Source organism: Lampris incognitus, chromosome 21, assembly GCF_029633865.1.
Source record: "Lampris incognitus isolate fLamInc1 chromosome 21, fLamInc1.hap2, whole genome shotgun sequence".
In the NCBI taxonomy this organism is placed as follows: Eukaryota; Metazoa; Chordata; class Actinopteri; order Lampriformes; family Lampridae; genus Lampris; species Lampris incognitus.
The window spans coordinates 14,864,541-14,879,483 of record NC_079231.1 but is presented as its reverse complement, the minus strand read 5'-3'; the positions used below and the strand labels follow the sequence as shown (position 1 = coordinate 14,879,483).

Below are 14,943 nucleotides of genomic sequence, written 5' to 3'. Positions count from 1 at the left end.
ACCCACCCTAGACACGGCCAATTGTGTCTGTAGGGATGCCCGACCAAGCCAGAGGTAACACAGGGATTTGAACCGGCGACCCCTGTGTTGGTAGGTAATGGAATAGACCACTACGCTATCCGGACACCCCCTCACTGTTTTTTTTTCTTTTAATCAATACTTTCCATCTGTCATTTTTTATTATTCCAACAACAACTTTGCTTCACGAGAGTCCTGAAAGTAAGGAAGTGACAAAAGCTAGCTGGAATATAAAAATGAATGCAAGTTGAAAACAGCAAGATGAAAATAAATTTAAACTGAGTAGTGTTAATAGAGAGATAAATTATCAAGTGACTTGATTATGTTATCGTTTGGCTTGAGAAATTCTGTTACTTGTGCCCATTTGTCACTTAAATGGAGTCCTTTTTTTTCTTTAAGCTCGCTTCCGCCCATTTATTGTTTCAAGTGGTAATTTTTTATTCCCCCCGTTTTCTCCCCTACTGTATCTGGTGAATTACCTCACTCTTCCGAGCTGTCCCAGTCACTGCTCCACCCCCCCGCTGATCCAGGGAGGACTGCAGACTACCACATAACTCCTCCGATACATGTGGAGTCTCCAGCCGCTTCTTTTCACTCGACAGTGAGGAGTTTCACCAGGGGGACGTAGCACGTGGGAGGATCATTCTATTCCCCCCAGTTCCCCCTCCCCCCTGAACATGTGCCCCAACCGACCAGAGGAGGCGCTAGTGCAGCGGCCAGGACACATGCCCACATCCAGCTTCCCACCCGAAGACACGGCCAAATGTGTCTGTAGGGACACCTGACCAAGGTAACACGGGGATTTGAACCGGTGATCCCCATGTTGGTAGGCAACGGAATAGACCACCATGCTCAAGCGGTAATTTTTGTGACTGCTACAGTCAGACATCTTTGATGCTTTGCACGCTCATACAAAAAAAGAAATCATCACTGTGAAACTGGGGAGAAAAAGAGTAAAAGAAGTAGAATAGTCGGCATCTGACTTTCCTCTCAGTGAGTCAGTGAATATAGGAAGATGCAGTCCACGGACTTCCAGCATTACCATTATGAGCTTTGGCTGCTGGGGGCACATGAGGGTCAACAGGGATACGAGCTGGTTCAGCCAAGTAAAAAAAACAAAAACAACCCCAACTCATTGTGAATGCAGAAACAGAAGCTGGTCCTGTCTCAGTGCACACAGCTGAGCATGTACAGCCTGGGGCTGGTGACATCATCATAACCGACTGGTTAGAGAGCTAAAACAGACAGGCCAAAATCCTGAAGGAGCGATCAGGAGAGCTGGCCCACTCAGCCTTGATAGAGAGAGGCTTCATCTCTGGAAAAACACTAGCTTGTGTCCCTGTTCAGTGCTAGGTGTGTTGCCGGGAATGTGGGGGCAGTGTGTGGGTCTCAAGTGTTTTATTATGGGGAATGCAAGACTGGGAGCAGGGGATATGGTATGATTACACTTGACATGCTCTACTGAGCAGCCATGGGCCTAATAGCGATGCTTGGCTTGCACATGTGTGTTACATGCATGTGTTAAATATCACAATTCTGGTTGTACTGTTTTTTTTTTTTTTTTTACACGTGAATTTCAGTTTTGACCACACAGGACTTTTTTTTTTTTGCTTTTTACTTCTGTAAACGGACGGGGGGGGGGGTGCACACTTACAGGTTGGAGTCCAGGCTGCTGCCATTGGCTTGAGCAGAGGACGAGGAGGAAGATGACATATGATATGCTGATGCATGGCACGGCGAGCAGGAGGCAGCATTTTGAGACACACAGTCCAGTAGCTGTCCTGTGGAGGAAGGGCACAGGGGACCTCCATCTTGCCTGAAGATAGAGTCACAGCTGAGGGAGTAAAGGGGGGTTACGTCATCCTGTTTGCCTCCTTTAAAGCATGTATAATAGTTTATGAAAATGACTTTGAGTGTGAGGAGAGCTAGATAAGATATGAAGACAGAACTAAATGATTGTGTTCTACATGAAGTGGCAGGCAGGATTATGCATGGTTCAGGTTTGGAAGCAAGGAGACTTAAGAGTGACCCACAAAATATAATCTCTCTATCTCACTTATGTTTCACCGCTTCCGGTGTGGGGAGATGGCGGCGCGAATTCACGTTTGCAGTGGTCTCACCCAGTACCGTGTGGGAAGCTGGTAGGACGAACGTACATTTGCGGCGGCCTCACCCAGTACCGTCCGTGCAGTGTCTTTGTCTACGTCCAAGTTTGTGTCTTCGTTTGATGGCTGGGAGAGCTGATGCTGGATCGGCTGGGGGAGCTTGGTCTGCTGTGTCCTGTGGGCCCAGGGACCACGGCCCTGCCTGGAGCTGCGCCTGAGGCGGAAATACTGAGGGCGGTCTGACAGGACGCGGAAGCGGGGCAGGCTAAGCCTAGCCCACGCAGACCGGCAGTTCCGTAACACTGAGGGCGGTCTGGCAGCGGTCTCACCTAGCATTGACTGTGTTTTTGGTGTCGTTGTGTGGAGGTGTGTCGCTGGGAGAGGAGAGCCTGGTCTGCTGCATCCAGTGGGCCCAGGGACCATGGACATGCATGGAGCTGCGCCCGAGGAGGAAATACCGAGGGTGGTCTGACAGGACACGGAAGTGGGGCAGGCTAAACTAACTGCTAGCCCATGCAGACCGGCAGTTCCGACAGTCATCCTGGCGTTTGCTCTCTTGGAGAGTGAATTTTTACTTTTTTGATATGTTGGATATGTGTTTTGTAGTTTTTTGTTTTTTTTTTGTAGTTTGGATTATGTGTTTTTGTCTTTGTGTTGCACCGCTGTGGGATGGGGAAACGATATTTCATTTGTGCAGGTGCATGGAATGAAATGACAAATAGATGTTCCTGATTCCTGATTATACATGTATATATGCACATGCTGTTGTTCTGGGTAGAGTGTTCGGGTTGACTGATCAAATCCAGTTCTGAACTATTACTTATTGCTTTAGCTCTATTATAAATGGCCATCATTAAAAATTGTGGATTACCGAGGACTGGCCCTGTAAAGGGAATTTGGATTGACTTGAGTGTCCAGCTTCTTATGCACAATTTTGTTAACAACCCCCATGTATTGAATCCTGTCATTCATGGCGATACAATTATGTTGGGGACATTTTACTCTCGTATGTGGCCGGTGTGTGTATGCGTGTTTCTTGGGGGTTATGGAAGTACTGACTGGTTGGGTGAGGTGGGGGGCTAACATGGGGGTAAACTCCAATTCTCTAGACGCTCCTCAGTTGTGGAGCTCCTGCTGATCAACTCAAAGTCCACACCGCTCACCATTTTCCTCAGCAGTGGCCTGCTATGAGACCTAAGTAGGGTTGGTGAGAGCAAAGAACAGGACCCGATGAGAAGTCGTGACCAGGGCAAGGCAAGACGGCGGTGCTTCTATGCACAAGAACAGCACCATCAGTATAGGGATACTCAAGTGTAGCATCTTTGAGCTGACACGTGTAAACATCATGTCAAGTTTACAATAATCCAGATACGATCTTATTCCAGTTATGAGAAACCAGGATTAAAAAAAAAAAAAGCATGGCATCTGGGTGGCATGGCGGTCTATTTTGTTGCCTACCAACACAGGGATCGCCGGTTCAAATCCCCGTGTTACCTCCGGCTTGGTCGGGCATCTCTACAGACACAATTGGCTGTGTCTGCAGGTCAGAAGCCGGATGTGGATATGTGTCCTGGTCGCTGCACTAGTGCCTCCTCTGGTCGGTCGGGGTGCCTGTTCGCGGGGGGAGGGGGAACTGGGTGATCCTCCCATGCGCTACGTCCCCCTGGCGAAACTCCTCACTGTCAGGTGAAAAAGAAGCAGCTGGCGACTCCACGTGTATCGGAGGAGGCACGTGGTAGTCTGCAGCCCTCCCTGGATTGGCAGAGGGGGTGGAGCAGTGACCGGGATGGCTCAGAAGAGTTGGGCAATTGGCCGGGTACAATTGGGGAGAAAAAAAAGAAGAAGGGGGGGGGGCATGTTTTTCCTGTCTATTGTGCAAGCTCAATTTTGCAAAGACTTACACCTAGGGCTGGCAAAATCAAATATCACAATATTTTTGACTGAATACTTCAATATCAATAACATGATGATATTTTTAGGATGACTAAGTTAAAAAAAACTAACGCCTTGCAGCCTTCAAGACCAGGGAATGACAACACCTAAGTTATATCACCACATCACAACAACAAAAATCCTAGACAATCTGTAGTCTCATATCGCAATATTGAATTATAATGATATATTGCTCCGTAGTATCATCATAAATCTGTTGGAAAATTGCAAAATTTATTTTGATATTGCCACAAAACTGTCAGTGCATTATAGCCCTCAGAATAGTAACTCCATGATAATGCGAGTCAGATGAGAGAGGAGGTTGTTGGGTTGCCAGTAAATCTTTGCCCTGAGGGATGCGACTCTGTGGCGATGACTCACAGTTAGTCCGGTTAGTGTGGTTCGAGAATGGCGGCTCTGCCTTGGCAGACGCCGGCAGGCCTTACCTGGGAAACACCCTGTCTCTGATGGCCCTCTCCTTGCCGTACTGCACAGACTGGGCCTCAGTCCTCCCACTAAAAAAAGATCACAGAAACACTGACTCAGAGATGTTTAGTTCCTGGTCTCTGGAGCCCCTCCTACCAGGAAGAATCACAGCACAACCATCTCTCACTCTCTTTCACCTTTTGATTCGATTACCTGTTATTTCAAAGCAAAACAATGACATCAACATCATCTTAATCAAGTTCATGGGTCAATACAATGAAAGAGTTCTAGGCTGATATCAACATACATCAAACTCAGATTTATGCAATAATTAAAAAAAACAACAACAACAAAAAAACAGGAGCTGGGCCAGCAAGTTGATTTTGTTATTTGACGCTCTGCCCCCGAACGACTTGGCTCGCATACTAGCAGTCATGAGCAAAGTATGCAGCTACTGCACGGCAGCTGTCGGCAAACACGGCGTGTATCCGCTGCCTTCCCCATTTGAATTTGGTCATCTTGCTTGGATCGGTTCACGTTATTCACACAGCTTAAAAATGGAGGTCCGGATTTGGGTACACTGTAAAAAATAGGTCTGCTGGTTTAATTTAGAAAAATAAGGTAATCTGTTACAAGCCCTTTTCTGGGTAATCTCAACTAGAGTGTGCAAAACTCAAATGATCAATGATCACTTCTCCATAACGTGCGGGCTACCTAAGAGCCACAATAAAGACAGACAAAGCCGATGAATGTGTGTGTCACACACACATTCATCATTCATTGTCTGTCTGTGTCTGCAGGTGGGAAGCTGGATGTGGGTATGTGTCCTGGTCGCTACACTAGCGTCCCTTCTGGTCATTCGAGGCGCCTGTTCAGAGGGAAGGGGGATAGTGTGATCCTCCCATGCGCTACGTCCCCCTGGCAAAACTCCTCACTGTCAGGTGAAAAGAAGTGGCTGGTGACTCCATATCTATGAGAGGAGGCATGTGGTAGTCTGCAGCCCTCCCTGGATCGGCAGAGGGGGTGGAGCAACAAACCGGGAAGGCTCGGAAGAGTGGGGTAATTAGCCAAGTATAATTGGGGAGAAAAAAAAAGAACTTACATATAGAAAACAGGCTAAGGAAATAAAATTAGACCCTGTATCCACCAGTGTAGCGGTTACGGCACAGGCAAAGCAAAGCTGGGCATTTGTCTGGGATGTCTGTTGTTGCGTAAAGCCGGAACGCATGTGCCTATTTCGACAGAGCGCTGTATGATATGAAAAATTACCCTGCCCACACAACTGCTGTGGTACACAGTACATAAGGTCAAATGGCACTGACGCACCGAGAGTGTGATCGCAATCCATGTGCCAGAGACAATAACACGGTACTGCAGGCTAGGGCAGCTGGAGCCCGGGATTGTGTAAGTGTTCATATTGAAATAATGGGAGGCAGAACCTGTTGTGTGAGTTTATTTCATTTAACTAACCCAGCAGATAAATTATCTAACAATTAAAAAGAGGAGGAAAGATTATGGAAATACAGCGCTACATGCAGCATTTTCCATTATTGTATCTTGGCCGAATTAGGTTTCTTTTACTCGTTGCCCACTACTTTATAGGAACTTGAATACAACAGATATAATCACATGCTGTGTCGCCCCCCCCCCTTTTCTCCCCAATTGTACTTGGCCAATTATCCCACTCTCCGAGCCATCCCGGTCGCTGCTCCACCCCCTCTGCCGATCCGGGTAGGGCTGCAGACTTACCACATGCCTCCTCTGATACATGTGGAGTTGCCAGCTGCTTCTTTTCACCCGACAGTGAGGAGTTTTGCCAGGGGGACGTAGCGCATGAGAGGATCATACTATTCCCCCCTCCCCCTGAACAAGCGCCCCGACCGACCAGAGGATGCGCTAGTGCAGCGACCAGTACACACACCCACATCTGGCTTCCCACGTGCAGACACGGCCAATTGTGTCTGTAGGGACGCCCGACCAAGCCGGAGGTAACCCGGGGATTCGAACCGGCGAGCCCCGTGTTGGTAGGCAACGGAATAGACCGCTACGCTACTTGGACGCCCACCTTTTGCCACTTTTAAAACCAAAAACTAAACCAGCTGTGGCCAAAAAAAAAATCTTAAAATGTGAATGTAGCATGTCAAAAGAGGTTTTACGTCAACAAAGCCTGAATACAAAGCACAGATTTTCCAGCCAGGCCTTGTGGAAACCCCCCAGACTACCAGGGAGCCATCAAACAAACTTTCCAACTTACGTCTGATGCTAAAAAAAAAAATTTTTTTAAAAAAGGGGAAAAAAACACATCTACCCTTTTCTCAAATACACTTAATTCTCCAACTAACTTCAGCCCACATTTAGAGGAGGGATGATTGAAAGTCACAAGATTTCTTTCCATGTGCTCAAACTGTGCAGTAGCTTATTGAGGGAGTGGACAGCTTCCTTAAGAAAAACAATTCTGTATAGGAACAAAAGGTCCTTCACTCTCACCTGTAGCGGTACTTGGAGCCTAGCCTGAAGTATTGGGCCAGGAAGTTCTTCTGGGGCGGGACAGGCCTGTCTAGCCTGAAGAAGGAGTGATGCTCCACGCAGGCTTTCCACAGGTTCTTACAGGCCCGGTAGCTGGACATGATGAAGCCCAGTAGAGTCTCACGGCTCTCATGCTGATGATGTGTGTGTGTGTGTGTGAAGAGGAGGGAGGGCAGAGTTGAGGAGAGAGAGACAGAGAGAGATAATTTCATATGTGAGCTCAGCACCTTTGGAGCTTAAAGCGTGCCGACAGCAGGTGAGCGTGCCGGTGCCATCGGGGAAGGTGTTGCAGCGGTGAAGGGCAGGACAAGGGAGGATTTTGTTCCACCTGAGTCCCGCTTCCTGGATTAGGATGAAGGCTGAGTGTGACTGGAAGAAAAGCAACGGACAGGCAAACCACTCTGGCCAGCTCTCACAGCCTGGACTAAGAAGTGCAGGAGGGGGGCCCGAACATATCCAGACCCAATCAGGATTAGGTTGACGAAGGGCTGCCTGCATGTGGTTCCTGGATTATCACACCTGAGCAACACCTTGGCTCAGCATGCACAGTCACCGCTCGGAATGAAATATTTCATAACTGGGAATCTCTGTGCCACAATTAGGCTCGGTTAATTTTACTAAGGTGGGAGTTAAATATGAATAAAAACACATATACAATGCCAACATTACAAGCAGGGGACAAAACAACAGGGCTACGACAGTGAACTGTGTTAAAAATACCCACATTACCGGAGTAGAAAACTAAATTTGGGAACTTTGACCACTTCAGATTTTATGAGCACAGAGAACGACATGTTGAACTTCTGAAGAGGAAATTGATAGAGGTGTGTATGGTTGTACCGTATGAAAAGTCACACAGTGGATGTAATAGGAATGTCGTACACTTTAGAGAGAAGACGGAACACTATAGACGCCTGGATGAGTAGTGGAAGTCTTAAGTAATTTGACTGGAGAACATTTGCCATTTACACACCCTCAGAAGATGGCAAAAAAAAACAAACAAAAAAACACAGAACTCCAGATCTACTTACTGCTTCTTTTCTCAACTGAATGAAGAAATGTCTGCATTTGAAGGATATTTTGACGATCTTCACCCTGAAATACAAACAAATGTATAAAAGACAACAAACAAAATGCATTTGCATTTTAAAGGTCACAATCTGACCATTTCAACCAACAGGCTCATAATGAAAATATGCATTATAGTGAATGGCAAGTTCATTTAATGTGATCTATTTAGCATTTTTCTGAGAAGCATGATGGAAAAACGAGGCTAAATAAAACTTACACACTACTTTTTCTTGTAAAACTTCATCACAGAAACACACTTTACAACAAGGGCTCGTACTGTATTGGTCCAAAAAAACAAAAACAAAAACATAGTGCAGTAATAATACCGGTACTAGGATGATGAGAGTCTAAAACAAGGTTTCAGATGAGTTCCTTGCAGTTACGTCCAGATTTCTCGATCACTTTTGCCTTTCACATTATTGTGAATCAAACAGATGGTGAAATATCTAACAAATGACCCCCCCCTTTTCTCCCCAATTGCACTTGGCCAATTGCCCCACTCTTCCGAGCCACCCCAGTTGCTGCTCCACCCCCTCTGCTGATCCGGGGAGGGCTGCAGACTACCACATGCCTCCTCTGATACATGACAGTGAGGAGTTTCGGCAGGGGGACGTAGCACATAGGAGGATCACGCCATTCCCCCCAGTTCCCCCTCTCCCCCGAACAGGTGCCCCCGACCGACCAGAAGAGGGGCTAGTGCAGCGACCAGGACACATACCCACATCCGCCTTCCCACCCACAGGCACAGCCAACTGTGTCTGTAGGGACGCCCAACCAAGCCGGAGGTAATATGGGGATTCGAACCGGTGATCCCCGTGTTGGTAGGCAACGGAATAGACTGCTACGCTACCCAGACGCCCTCTAACAAATAGTTTTGATAACTACTGTTCTATTGATTCACAACAACCTCAAAAAACTTGGCTTTTTTCCCCCCAGTGCTAAATATATAAAATGTATTTTTATGTAAATCCCATTCACCTGATCCATAAGTAAATTCACTTTTATTGCAAGGAACCAATTTGTCCAGGTCATTTTTTTTCAATAATCCCTCAATTCATTATGTATACCCCCTTAATCCAATCAGGGTTGCGGGTCAGAAGACACCCTGGACAGGTCGCCACCACATCACGGGGCCCACACATACAAACACTCACACACTATTCACACCTATGGGCAATTCACAGTCTCCAGTTCACCCAGCTTGCATGTCTTTGGACTGTGAGAGGAAACCCACTCAAACACGGAGAGAACACGCAAACTCCATATAGATGGGCTGAAACTGAACCCGGACCTCAAAGCTGTGAGGCAATTTTGAAAGTTGAGGCTACACAGAGGGACGACGTACTCACCATGGGAAGTGGTTGATTCGCACGCTGTTTTTATAAATGACAATTCCAGCAGACATGACACCGATATGGATTTCCGTGTTGCTCTGATCCTGCGGGAGCACAGATTAAAATGTAGATTCTGATATGAAAACAAGGCCCAAGAATCATTCTGCTGGCTGTTAATCCACTGCATTGTAAAACACCTTGCGTTTCTTAATATATAGATGTTTTTGAGGTTGTTCATCGAAAGTGTCCTGAATTGACAATGTAAAGTAAAGCCTTTTCAAGGTCTATAAACACTGACTGCCTTTTATTTTTTGGTTTGTTTATTTTTCAACTTGAGAGAAGTGTACTTTTTGTACATGGAAGATATCCATCCATAAGACACAGAGGCACCAAATCCTAATAGGGCCAGGCAGACAACTCATGCATCAGTCAGATCTCACTGATGTGGTGATGCACTGGCATTAGTGCTGAAATGATGAGTCAATTAATCAATTAGTCAATCAACAGAGGATGAATCAATTATAATTTTGGTGATTAAGTCATCTATCAAGTAAAAATGCCAAACAGTTACTGGTTAAAGCTCCACAAATGCCCAGATTTGCTTGCCTTTCTCAAAGTCACATTTGTCTTCATAAATGAATAATTATGGGGTCTTTTTGGTGGCTGGTCAAACTAAGTAAATAGTTTCGAGACACTACTTTGGGCTCTGGAGACTTGTGATGGGCATGTGACATTCTTTCAGACATTTTATGGACTAAACGCTTAATTGGAAAAAAGAATAACTGGTAGCTTAATTGTTAATTAGATTAATCATTTCTTGCAGCCCTGTCTAGCATTGTGCTTGTTGGCCCCTTTTTCGCTGCCAGGGTGAATCCATAAGAAGTGACCGGGCCCAGAGAGGACCTACCCTGGCATAGTGCCGCTCCACTCCATACAGATCCAGAGTCCGTGCTGTGTTGAGATAGAGCAACTCTGACTGGGCAGGAGACAGTCCGCTAAATGACAGGGAGAAGGAGGAGGTGGTGGAGGGAGACAGTAGGAGGGTGGGGGTGGGGAAGACAGAGTTGAGGGAGAAAGAGGAGAATTATACATCCAAAGGGACCTATTAGGGGAAGAGAGAGAAGGAGAGAGAGCAAAAGACGAGATACTTCCTCTCCCCCTCTACTCCCAGTGGTACTCCAACAACCAGCTGCTGTGTTTTGACACAGACAGGTCAAAGCCGTTTACTGTGTGAGCGTGTGTGTGCACAAGATAGTTAGATATGTGTGCATGGGATAGACAGACAGATGTGTGCACGAGATAGACAGATAGATGTGAACGAGATAGACAGACAGATATTTATATGTGCGGCAGATAGATATGTGTGCGATAGATATGAAAGAAAGCCGTAAGCCACTTTATTTGACATTGTATTCTTACAATGAATTTGTCTTCTGTATTTAACCCATCCTATTGTACAGGAGCAGTGGGCAGCTGCAGTGCCCGGGGATCAACTCCAGTTCTTCTTTCCATTGCCTTGTTCAGGGGCACAGACAGGAGTATTAACCCTAACATAGAAGAGATAGATAACAGATAGATATGTGTGCGACAGATAGATATGTGTGCGATAGATAGATAACAGATAGATAACAGATATGTGCGATAGATAGATAACATAGATATGTGTGCGATAGATAACAGATAGATATGTGTGCGATAGACAGATATGTATACGATAGGTAGATAACAGATAGATATGTGTGTGATAGAAACCATAGATATGTGCGATAGATAGATAACAGATAGATACTATGTGTGCAATAGATAGATATGTGTGCGATAGATAGATAAGTGTGCAACAGAGAGATAGATATATGTGTGCGATAGATGGATATGTATGCGATAGATAGATAGATAGATAGATAGATAGATAGATAGATAGATAGATAGATAGATAGATAGATAGATAGATAGATGTGTGCGATAGTGTGTGATAGATAGATAGATAGATATGTGTGTGACAGATATGTACAATAGATAGATAGCTAGATAGATTAGATACGTAGCTATGTGTGCGATAGATATGTGTGCGACAGACAGACAGACAGACAGATAGATAGATAGATAGATAGATAGATAGATAGATAGATAGATAGATAGATAGATAGATAGATAGATAGATAGATAGATAGATAGATAGATAGATAGATAGATAGATAGATAGATAGATAGATAGATAGATAGATAGATAGATAGATAGATAGATACAGAAAGACCAGAGCATGCCTGGGGCTTACATGTGCTGCTGGTGGTGCTTGACCACTTCCTTCTCAAAGCCCTGTGGAGTGTTGGGGATGAAACAATAGTCAGAGAGGTAGCCGAGCAAGTGCTCCGAGTTGCTGTGGTCCCCCAGTTCAGCTGCAACACACAAAGCACACTGGTTGTAAGAGGTTTGTATGCTCGTGTGTCCGCGTGCATGTGTGTTTTTGTGCATGCATACCGGTACGTACTGTCAGGTCTAATTTGAGTGTTAGACACAATAGGTACTAGTGTAGCGAATTCAGGGGGCAGTCTGGGAGACTGTCGCCATAGCCGGGACGCGAACCTGTGTCTCCCACTCCGCCAGCGACAACATTAACCAGTCGACTAAAGGGTCCGACCCGTTTGTCAAGGACCAACATGTCTACTTATCCATGCATGTTACATTACCCCCCTCACGTCTCTGGGCGCACGCGCTTCCAATGACCTCACGGTCTCACCATCCCACTTCTGACGCCAATGTAGCGAATTCGGGGAGCAGCCCGGGAACCGTCGCCACAGCCGGGACGCGAACCCGTGTCTCCCACTCCGCCAGCGACAACGTTAACCAGTCGACTAAAGGGTCCGACCCGTTAGTCAAGGACCAACATGTCTACTTATCCATGCACGTTACATTACCCCCCTCACGCCTCTAGGCGCACGCGCTTCCAATGACCTCACGGTCTCACCATCCCACTTCTGACGCCAATGTAGCGAATTCGGGGAGCAGCCCGGGAACCGTCGCCACAGCCGGGATGCGAACCCGTGTCTCCCACTCCGCCAGCGACAACGTTAACCAGTCGACTAAAGGGTCCGACCCGTTAGTCAAGGACCAATGTGTCTACTGATCCATGCAGGTTACACTAGGGTTCAGGCTAAGGGCAAGAAGGGTCAATTTGGGGTTAAGGCAAAGGTTAAGGTTAGACTACCATGAGTGAGGGTTAAAGTCAGAGTTACAGGTTAAGGAAAGAATGCAGTAATGAGATATGTCTCAAAGATGCGGTGCAAGCGTGTGTGTGCGCGCGTGCACATTAAATTCAAGTGTGCTGAGGCTCTTCAGTACAGGGTCACAGTAGGCACATTATTCTGCCACTGATAGGTTATCATTTGAGCAAAACGACACCAGCGGAAGTCTCAGCAGCTTGGTTAGGTCAAAACATATGACCTTTCCACATGTAGGAGTACGCAAAGCACCATGAGCCATCTGGATATAAACAGTGATGGACACAAAGACTGTAGCTGTTTGTATGCTTAAGATGCAAATGAAGATGAAGCCACCCTTAGGTGCGAGCGAATGGGGGTCCACTTATTCCACAGTGGCCCAGTGGTTAGCACTGTTGCCTCACAGCAAGAAGGTCCTGGGTTCGAGTTCCAGGTCCTTTCTGTGTGGAGTTTGCATGTTCTCCCTATGTCTGTGTGGGTTTCCTCCGGGTGCTGTGGTTTCCTCCCACCATCAAAAAGACGTGCATGTTAGGGTTAACACTCCTGTCTGTGCCCCTGACCGAGGCAATGGCAAGAAGAACCTGAGTTGGTCCCTGGGCACTGCACGGCAGCTGCCCACTACTCCTAGCTACAGCGTGTTGGTATGGCTTAAATGCAGAGGATGAATTTCCCCATAGGGATCAACGAAGTATGTCGTATCTTATCAATGTAGTATTGTAGTATTATCAGTCAGCATTGAAAGAAAATTGTGTTTGCCACTTCAAAAACAAAACTGGAGCAGGAGTAACACCGCAAATGGGAAGAGTCAAATGGTGGGCGACATATGTGCACGCACGAAACCCACAGCTCTGAGAATGCGAGACTCCTATTACAAACCCAAAGTCCATGTAATCACTTCCCTGCAGCGTAGTCTATTTAACCCGTATGTGACAGCTGACCGTAAAACCCCCTTGAGCCCTCACTGCAATTGTACCACATGCCGTGCTGCCAGACAGAAACAGCGTTGGTTTGTGGTCTGTGTCATTCCCGCCTCCTACTGACAAGAGAGGTATTGGGGTCAATCTGTAAACAAAGGGACCACAGCGGGCTGACGCAATGGGGAGATGTATTATGGAGTCTGTGGCAGTGAGAGCGAAATTTATAGAGACAGAAAAATAGAGATTAAAAGAGACAGTAAGAGACAGAAACAGCACAGAAAGATAGTAAAAGGAGGTGAACAAGAGAGACAAGAGTGAGACAGATAGAGCGGGGGGGGGTGAGAGAAAAGAAGCGAGAGAAAGGATGACACAGGAGAGAGACGTAGAACCAGGCTACGATGAAGCTCTCTCGTCACACAAACCACTGACTACTAACACCAACAACCCTCCAAAATTATGCAAAGGCATGTAGCACATCTTCCATCCCCAAACTTGTACTTACACTGAACGGCGTAGGATGCAAGGAGTGTGGCAGTGCTGTTGGGGCACGGCAGTCTGTGGGGGCAAGTAGAGAAGCTGAGCAAGTCATATTTAGATGTCGCTTTTAATTTTCCTTTCATTCAAACAGGCAAAAATACATATCAATCAATCAATCAATCAATCAATCAATCATTCTCACCTTCCGCTGAGTATGTCCCGCTTAATCTGCAAGAAGTATTGATACCTAGTGGGAGTAACAGAGATCAGTAAATCCAACACAGCCTCTCAAGGAGTGAATGACACCTTTTTTTCCACTATTATGCTGAGACTGTCATGAGGCTACTGCCTGCCACATCGTTCCAGCAAGGTTTCGTGTGCATGGTTATACGAAGTTTGTGTTTCCATTAAAGATGGAGATGAAACGAGGTCCAGGAAGTCTTGAAAAGCTGCAATGATTATAAAAAGTGACGCCATGCAACAGCGTCCATCTATGCATTGCACATGTGACACTTACGCCAGCATCTCACCGCAGCATCTACACTTACCACAACACAGATTCAGACATCTTCTTTATTTTTTTTTTCTTATTTATTTATTTACTTATTTTTATACCTTCATTAGATAGTGATAGTGGAGGGAGACAGGAAATGGAGAGAGAACGAGTGAGAGAGAAAGCAGTAAGACATGCAACAAAGGTCAATGGCTGGATTCGTTCAGGTGACGGTTGCGACCATGTGGCCCTGTGTTATGCTCTTGAACTATTTGGCTACAGAGGTGCCCCAAGATTCAGACATTTTTGTTTAGTTTTGTGATCAAAAATGGCAAATACATGCTCAATGTGATTTCAGTACGCACCGTAGGATCTGCGGAGGATGTAATAAGGGCGTTGTAGGATATAAACGCTGTATCAAACAT

General features: G+C 46.1%; 1 protein-coding gene across 1 annotated transcript in view; it reads right to left on the bottom strand.

Annotated features, from left to right (window-relative positions):
- LOC130131402 (tyrosine-protein phosphatase non-receptor type 4-like) overlaps positions 1-14,943 on the bottom strand; it is a 37,465-nt gene that overhangs the window by 12,822 nt on the left and 9,700 nt on the right. The window contains exons 6-15 of the mRNA XM_056301079.1: positions 14,228-14,272; positions 14,051-14,103; positions 11,689-11,809; positions 10,320-10,407; positions 9,428-9,516; positions 8,039-8,102; positions 6,969-7,141; positions 4,502-4,570; positions 3,208-3,317; positions 1,673-1,943 (exon numbers count right to left, since the gene is read on the bottom strand). Coding sequence (XP_056157054.1) covers positions 1,673-1,943; positions 3,208-3,317; positions 4,502-4,570; positions 6,969-7,141; positions 8,039-8,102; positions 9,428-9,516; positions 10,320-10,407; positions 11,689-11,809; positions 14,051-14,103; positions 14,228-14,272 — 1,083 coding nt within the window. The remainder of the gene's footprint in view (positions 1-1,672; positions 1,944-3,207; positions 3,318-4,501; positions 4,571-6,968; positions 7,142-8,038; positions 8,103-9,427; positions 9,517-10,319; positions 10,408-11,688; positions 11,810-14,050; positions 14,104-14,227; positions 14,273-14,943) is intronic.